Source organism: Nicotiana attenuata, unplaced genomic scaffold (genome assembly GCF_001879085.1).
Source record: "Nicotiana attenuata strain UT unplaced genomic scaffold, NIATTr2, whole genome shotgun sequence".
Taxonomy (NCBI): domain Eukaryota; kingdom Viridiplantae; phylum Streptophyta; class Magnoliopsida; order Solanales; family Solanaceae; genus Nicotiana; species Nicotiana attenuata.
The window spans coordinates 79074-86709 of record NW_017672832.1 but is presented as its reverse complement, the minus strand read 5'-3'; the positions used below and the strand labels follow the sequence as shown (position 1 = coordinate 86709).

At 37.2% G+C, this 7636-nt stretch overlaps 1 protein-coding gene across 2 annotated transcripts in view; it reads right to left on the bottom strand.

Moving 5' to 3' along the window:
- Nucleotides 1–629: 629 nt before the first annotated feature.
- LOC109214636 (protein ACCUMULATION AND REPLICATION OF CHLOROPLASTS 3) overlaps nt 630–7636 on the bottom strand; it is a 23917-nt gene continuing 16910 nt past the window's right edge. For both annotated transcript variants that reach the window (XM_019378574.1, XM_019378575.1), the window contains 9 exons: nt 7053–7163; nt 6510–6691; nt 4770–5027; nt 4580–4665; nt 3993–4393; nt 3063–3167; nt 2609–2746; nt 1494–1660; nt 630–1016 (listed from right to left, as the gene is read on the bottom strand). In XM_019378574.1, coding sequence (XP_019234119.1) covers nt 944–1016; nt 1494–1660; nt 2609–2746; nt 3063–3167; nt 3993–4393; nt 4580–4665; nt 4770–5027; nt 6510–6691; nt 7053–7163 — 1521 coding nt within the window. In that variant the 3' untranslated portion in view covers nt 630–943. The remainder of the gene's footprint in view (nt 1017–1493; nt 1661–2608; nt 2747–3062; nt 3168–3992; nt 4394–4579; nt 4666–4769; nt 5028–6509; nt 6692–7052; nt 7164–7636) is intronic.

Here is a 7636-nt window from a genome sequence, read left to right as displayed (position 1 = left end):
TATTATGATAGCGCTTGGGCTGCAGGAGCCCCTCCGGAGTCTGTAACACACCCCCAGTGAGCGCGGATGATACTATTGAGGGATGGATTTGTCCGAAGTACTTGATATCTGGAGATGGATTTCTCCACAGGGTTGGATTGCCCTTTTTCCTCGGTATTGGGTGACTTATAGTCAGTGTTGTATATGTTCCGAGATGATTTTCCCTGGGCCGTATGGGCCATATACTGTACCGAGTGGTTGAGCATGATGAGTGGAAAGTGTGAGACTGTGAGATTGAGTATATATAATGTAATGTACTCTAGGAAATGATCCTATTAATTGTAACAATAAGAATGAAAGAACTCATGAAACAAGTCTCCTCGAAGTTTTTGTACGGAATAGATGGGAGTTCTTATCTTATGATTAATACTTTAAAAAATGAAATAACAAAGTAAACCGAGAATTATGTAAGAGTATTATTAAAAGAGTGATTCACAGGACAGTTTTGTAGTCCCGGAGACCTTGTGGAAAAGTAAGCTACTTCCAATCCAGAACTCAAATCAAGCTCATAATACATGGTTGACAAGTTAAGAACATTTAAGTCCAAAATATACAAGGCTCTGCAAGTAAAGCGACAAGAGGCAATGTCCTTCAAAAGAAAAGAAAAAAACTTAAATTACTATATACAGAATATACAACATATGTGTACAATTGGAGATTCAATTTCGATTCCACCAGTACAGATAAAGAACAAACAAATGCTTAAAGGATGTTCATACAACAGTAGTGTTATTAAAATTGAGTGCTGCTACTACTAAAGCATAGGCGCTACGAGCAGTGGAGCTGGTTGAAGAAAACTCTTCTTACAGACATCAGCCCTCAGTTGATATTCTTCTGCATTTGTTTCTCGCGGACGCACCAGAACGGCTGAAGGATAGCATTTTAAAATTATGCCAGACAGACTCTATCCTGTTCCGGTGTCAGAATCCAAATTCTTCCGGCTTTGTAGAAGGCCTTCATCCCATACTTCAGTACTCCTGCAGAACATGAAGATTACGTTAATAACAAAAAAAGTGTACACGTGTAAGCATCATAGATCAGCCCAGAAATAAGTAAGATTAAGAAACAACGACAACAGCAACGACCAGTAAGATTAAGAAAGATTAGTCGACTATGAGTTCAAATTTTTAAGTCAGAAGGAGTTGAAGGCAAATAGAAACATGCATCGAAAAATTTAGAGTGAAAGTGCAAAAGAACCTACAACATGATATGATTCTCCATGAAAGGTACCCAATCTTCTATGCAAATTGGAACTTCATGGTGCACCAAAAAGAAATTAAAAATGAGAGGCAGGAGTCTATTCCTCAGGACGCTACTTCAAATATGAACTGAACGGGTATATGCACCAGTATCTCAGCGTTAATGCAACTTTACATTCCAGTTCAGCATTTGGTATTTTAAGGTGTAAAAATGATACCCAAAGTAGAAAAGTTTGTAAAACTGAACACACATACCTCGTCCCGTCAATGTTGATACAAAGAAAACGGCCATGGCGCCATCCATCTTTAAAGTGGCCAAAGAAAACATCACCAAGCTTTGAATAGAAACGTCCTTCTCCATTAGCCTTTCCCTTCCAAAAGTTCACAAACCATCGATCCCCAGTATGAAAGTAAAACCACCCCTATATATAGTTATAGAAACTGTTACTTATTTAGAAAATGACAGCTAAAATGATTCAAATTTTCTTCTGAGATAGAAAACTGTGCAAAACCTGCTTCTCAAAGTAATATCCAATTATCCATACATCAGTGGCATCTAAACACTTTAATCCGAAAATCACTAAATAAAGCGCCGTGGTCTGGAATGTATCTTTTCTTTTAAATCGAGCAATCGCTCCGAGGGAGAAAAGTGATACTCCCTCCAGTCCAAAATTGTTGTCCCTTCACTTTTTGAGAATCAACTTGACCAATTCTCATGATGAAACTGATCATGGATAAATTTGTCATTTGAAACTCATATAAACAGATACAGAAGTTACATGAAAGGTACACAAATTCAAAGTATTTATTCAAAATATTAAACAACTCTTGAAAAACGATTGTTATCAGTTTAAGCGAGTTGAGTATTGAAGAACAAAAGGTGAGAATAATCTGGATAGCTGCTGGTTTTTTTTTTGATGACGTAATAAATTCTTGATGTAAATGGGAGTAATCCTGTTTACAACCAGTAAACAAAAGGTGGAGAATCTCAAATGATCGCCAAAAGATAGCACGCAGTAGTCTAAAGTCTAAACCAATTAAAATTTCCTACCTACTCCAAAAGTTCACAAAAAACTAACATGCGCTTCTAAAATCTACAAATGAGTTTTCAAACTGCTCAAAAGCTCTCAGGTTCCTTTTTTTCCAAACAGTCCACGTGAGTGCCAAGGAAGCCACTCCGCGTGCTCGTTTGTATATTTGGAAAAGGTGCCGACTTGCATCCATGATGTGTTGAAATGTCATAACTTTCAGAAACTTAAGGAAACAAAGAACAAGAAGTTGATAGCGTGAGGCAAAAGTGCCCGCCACACTAGTATTTATATAATAAATTTGTACACAACCATCAGAACTCAATGAAGGAATATTGGTACCTTTCCGTGCATGAGATCATCTCTCCATGACCCCCGATAAATATCACCATTATTGAAGTAAAATGTACCCAACCCTGACTTCTTTCCGTAGCGCCACATACCATCGTATTTGCTTCCATCTCCAAGAGACAAACAGCCCTGTAGAATTCGAAACTCACTTTCATCCAGAGAAACACAAATATAGAAAATAAAAACTATAATCATCTATCTGAGTTCGGATCTCGGTTTCCTGAGTTTTTGGAAATAAACTTCATATCGAGAAAGTACATAAAAGTACTATATATCATAATATTTCAAAAATAAAATATCTAAAAAGATAATTAATAAAACTATGGTCAAGGAAATCCTTTTGACACTCCAATAGTTAACAGTTTCTTCTTTTTGAGGCTGAATAAAAAATTTAAAGTAGCACAGGAAACGGGTCTTCTGAATCTCAACAGCTAAATCAAAGTACCTTTCCTTCGGGAAGTCCTCCTTCAGTCCGACCTCTGTATATACCTCCCCTGTATTTCATTTCAACTATAGGAATCCACTTCTTTTTTGAATCTCGTTCGGCTTCCTGAGTATGATGATGGCACAACTTAAAACCTTAGAACAAATACAACAACAACAACAGCCCAGTGTGGTCCCACAAGTGGGGTCTGGGGAGGGTAGGATGTACGCAGCCTTACCCCTACCCTGGAAGGGCAGAGAGACTGTTTCCGATAGACCCTTAGAACAAATAAAAACTAAATTTAACTTCAATCAAAACTGTCCCACTTAAGTTCTTCGTCATATAATCAACCAAGATACTCTGATGTCTAGCTTCCTCCAGACACGGATAAATTTGAGGTGGAGAGAGGAGGAAAAGGCTCTGGTGCCATGTCTTACAACAGCTTCAACTATGTAAAAACACCAAAGCAGAAATTCAAATCCGCTCAATGTAATCATGGGATCACAACTGACTATGATTGCATAAAGCAAAATTAGTAAGACCTAGTCGTTAAGATCTACATGTCCTTTCTTGATTTCTACTTGCATTAAGGTCCGTTCACCAGTTCATGAATTTGCATTGTAAATGATCACCAGTATAAGTTGACACAACACCTTTCATTTTCCTCATTATTTGAAATAGTATTTGTCATTTCTCATTCTTAAAATATCTGTAGCACATAGATCTGTAAGATAATGAAAAAATCCAACAGCTCCACTAGCAAGTATAACACTACCTAAAGCCAAAGTTATCAAATTTAAAGAAACAGAATCAATTGATACAAAACAATAACGTATACAGAAGTTTGTGCAATCTAGACAGTACAAACATCTTATAATTAAATTGATAAAGTTTTCCTTACGATAAAATTAAATTTGATTATTATGTCCAGCACTAATTTAGGCTATTTACCAGCATAGAGGCTGCCCGAGAAGAGAGAACTCCTTTCTTTTTTGGAACACTGGCATAGTTTCTTTCAGTCAAGGAAGGGTTAGAGTTGTAAACATCTGCCATAATTTCGCTGTATTCTTCATCCACTGCATCCTGAGATAGACTTGAAATATCTCTAGACTGAGCGATTTTGCTTTCTTCAGATTTCCTCCCTGTATAAATTCTTGAGTTTGAGGAACCTGAACTAGTTTGCAACTGTTCTTTCTGCTTTACACCAACCGGAAGTTTGTAGGTGCTGGTATTGTCAACTATGTCACTTGCTTCTATATTCTCAGTCCCTTCTGTAGCTAATCCTTCTGAAGTGTCATTTCCTGGCCTGAGATTCCATCTGGTGAGCAGCTCTCTTTTAAAAACAAGAGGTTCTGTAAAATCCATTTCGATCAGGACTTCACTATTCCATTATAGGCTCATAACTTTGATATGCTCTTCTAATATATTTTGTTTACCACTTTAATCTTATTGCAATTGATGAAGGTCATTGCGTGCATTCATGTCAAGACGCTACTGTATGAAAAACTGAGTGAACCTAAACAAAAATAACTATGTACCTTCAGTACCAACATCATCCGTGGATGAATAAGGGTCAAAGTTTGATAGTTCAATCTTCCTTTCATCAGAAACATTATCATAATCTCTGCAAAGCAAAGAAATTTCTCCAAGTAAGAGCAACATATGTCCCGTCTGACAATGAATTCATCAAAGGTGAACTTAGATAGTCTAAAAAGAATAGAGGAAGACCTCAAAGAAGATGTTCCTTCACTATCAGTGCGAAATAGTGCCTGCAGTTCCCCAGCATAGACTGACTCATCCTTACGCGCATTATCCACAGAAATAAATTCTGCCATATCAGAAATTACTGGACTCTCATCGATTTCGCTTTCTTTAGCAGTTTGAAGTGGTGGATCTGGCTTCTTAAGGATATTAAAAATGAAAGGAATATGTTGTGTCAGTCTAGACAATAAGTTACTTTTTTGGGAAGATTCCTGTTCAGCGTACCTAAGAATCATAAGTACTCAAGAATCAGGATTTCAGAAAGTTGTATAAATTAGCAAACAGAACAGGTTGAACTCTTTAGCAAACCATCGCCATAACATCTTAAGAAGTGAAAGAATGTGGCAACAAACAAAGAAGCCATGTGAAAGAAAGCCAGTATACAGGAAAACAAAAGAAAAAAAAAAGGATGCATTTCTCTGATCATGAACGAAAGCAGACACCAAATCTTCACTGGCTAGTCACAAAATTGTACAACATGTAGAAAGGAATCCTCTCAATATACAGGAGAAGAAGTAACACCTAACAGGAAATATCTAAATACATATTTTCCTTTAATCAGTTGATCTCATTCTATAATGAGCAGCGCAACCAAGCTTACTTATCGGGCCCGACTTACTAGGATATCTTGTTCTAAGAATTAGAGTAGCATGCATTGGTAGTTGATAAAAGACAGTACATTACACTTGTCTAAATGCATAGAGTACTGAATCAAAAAGACATATTATCACTATTTCATATCATTTTTTTAGTTAAGATAGTCTTATCTTTCATTTAGAGCTAGAATCCTAGTTGTTCAAAAGTTCGAAGTAGCTCCCTATTTTATAAATAGGGCTCTATGCAAAAATAATTTCTTATAAGACAAAGAAAAGCCACATTTCTTATTGGCAGGAGGTGAAGAAACAAGGCAGGGGAAGGGACTGTTTTCAATAGAGCTCTACTAGGCAAATGGAGGCTTGTGGAGAAAGGTTATCACTAACAAATATTAAGTCTAATAGGGTGAATGGAGTACCAACAGGATTAAGATACTTTATGGAGTTGCGTTATTAAGATACATTATGAAATGGTAGGAAGAGTTCCATATAACTGTCAGACTTCAAGCAGGAAATAGAACATCAGTCAGTTTCAGCCTTTCAGGAAACAAAGATGGTACAGTGACGTTCCTTGTACAATGCCTTTCTGGTAGTCTTCAGCATATCATGCCAACAAGCAGCTATGGTAGGTCAGATCTATAGAGAATAGGGAAAACACGCTCCTATATAAGAAACACAAAATTTTCTTGGATTCCCTATTAGACAAACTAATGAATAATGGTTTTGACTGCAGCATGTTAGGCTATGACCCATGTTTATCCTAGACTGACTCAACCTATGTTGACCCACTTAAATCTGGAGAGAGAACGGGGGAGAGAGGATGGGGGAGGGAGAGGGCAAGCGAGAGCTATAATAAGGAGATCAATTCATTAAGTGATCATTCACCAAGCGCTGAAAGCAAAGTACAAAAGGATCAATTCAAAGAGTACTAGTCTTCCTTGAGTGTGGTGCTTGAGTAAATGCTTATTTGCTTTAAAGTCTTCCACTAGGTCAAGGGTTCAAGACTTTTATGATCCAAAAGGGTCCTAGACAAGTTAAAACTCATAAAACAACTAAACCTACTCTAACAAAGAGATAAGAATAAAATTTGGTTCCATTTGTTAAGACAACTTACCCACATGTAACTAAAGTAGTTACTATTAAATTTGGCTCCATATTGGGTTCCTGGACAATGGAAATCACAATGTCTCCACTACATCCGGTAGTTTGACGAAACGTGTGCAAGATGCTATGCACATTGCTGGAGTTTACAGCACCTGAACTTGCAATAATGCATATAATCACACCATTTGAGCCCTGAGAAAGAACGAGTAAGCAAAAAGGATGAAGGCCTCAAATAGAGGTCAAAAGACCACAGAGAGAGAGGGGAAGTAAAGAACGTGAAATCATAATAGCTTACAGAAAGTACCTTTAATACAACTTGTAAAAATTGATGTGTGTGTGTGTGTGTATACATATATATAATTGTGTAATTAATTATAAGGAGAAGGGGACGATACTGATGGGGTTTAAATCCTCCACCTCAACAACTTCTTCAAGATGAAATAATAAGCTTGACTGTAGAAGTTGGAAGCAGGAACTATTAGCTGCCACGTATGTAGATGAGATAAGGAAAGCATATACTGTACTCTATCAGTGTAGTTGAATTTCTCCTTACCTTTACTCCCAGACCAAGGAAGGGGCAGTCATACACAGCTCGCAGAATTGAAGTTTCGATATTGTAGCCAGATCCAAATCCAGTCTTGGCCTCTTTGTAACTTTCAAGAATCTGAAAACAGTCACTCTAGCCTTCAGTTTTGAGCAGACGAAAAACCACAGAAAATGTATAAAATTCCGTAACAAAGTCTTCTGGCTTAATGCCCGAGAGCTAGCAATTCAATTCACAGAACTTTTGCTTTGAAATGCTCCGCGTTTTATAGAGAGTAAATTGCTCCAAAAGCCACTAATTTCTTCTTCTGCCCATCAATAAGATTTAACTCAATCTGCCTGGATATGAACTGAATGAACTTACTTTCTGTTCCTCCTCCGCTTATTCTCTTCTTCTTTTTTCTTTTTCTTCCTTTACTTTCCATTCTTCCAAAAGATTTTCATCTAAAGTCTAAAATCCTAGATAAGAAATGACTTTAGGCTTAAATCAACCCCAAAGCTAGCTCATGAAGTGAAGTTTGCGTAAGACCATATAAGGAGGCAACAACCCATTTCTTCTACCAATGTGGGACGCTTACACCCCCCCCCCCCCCC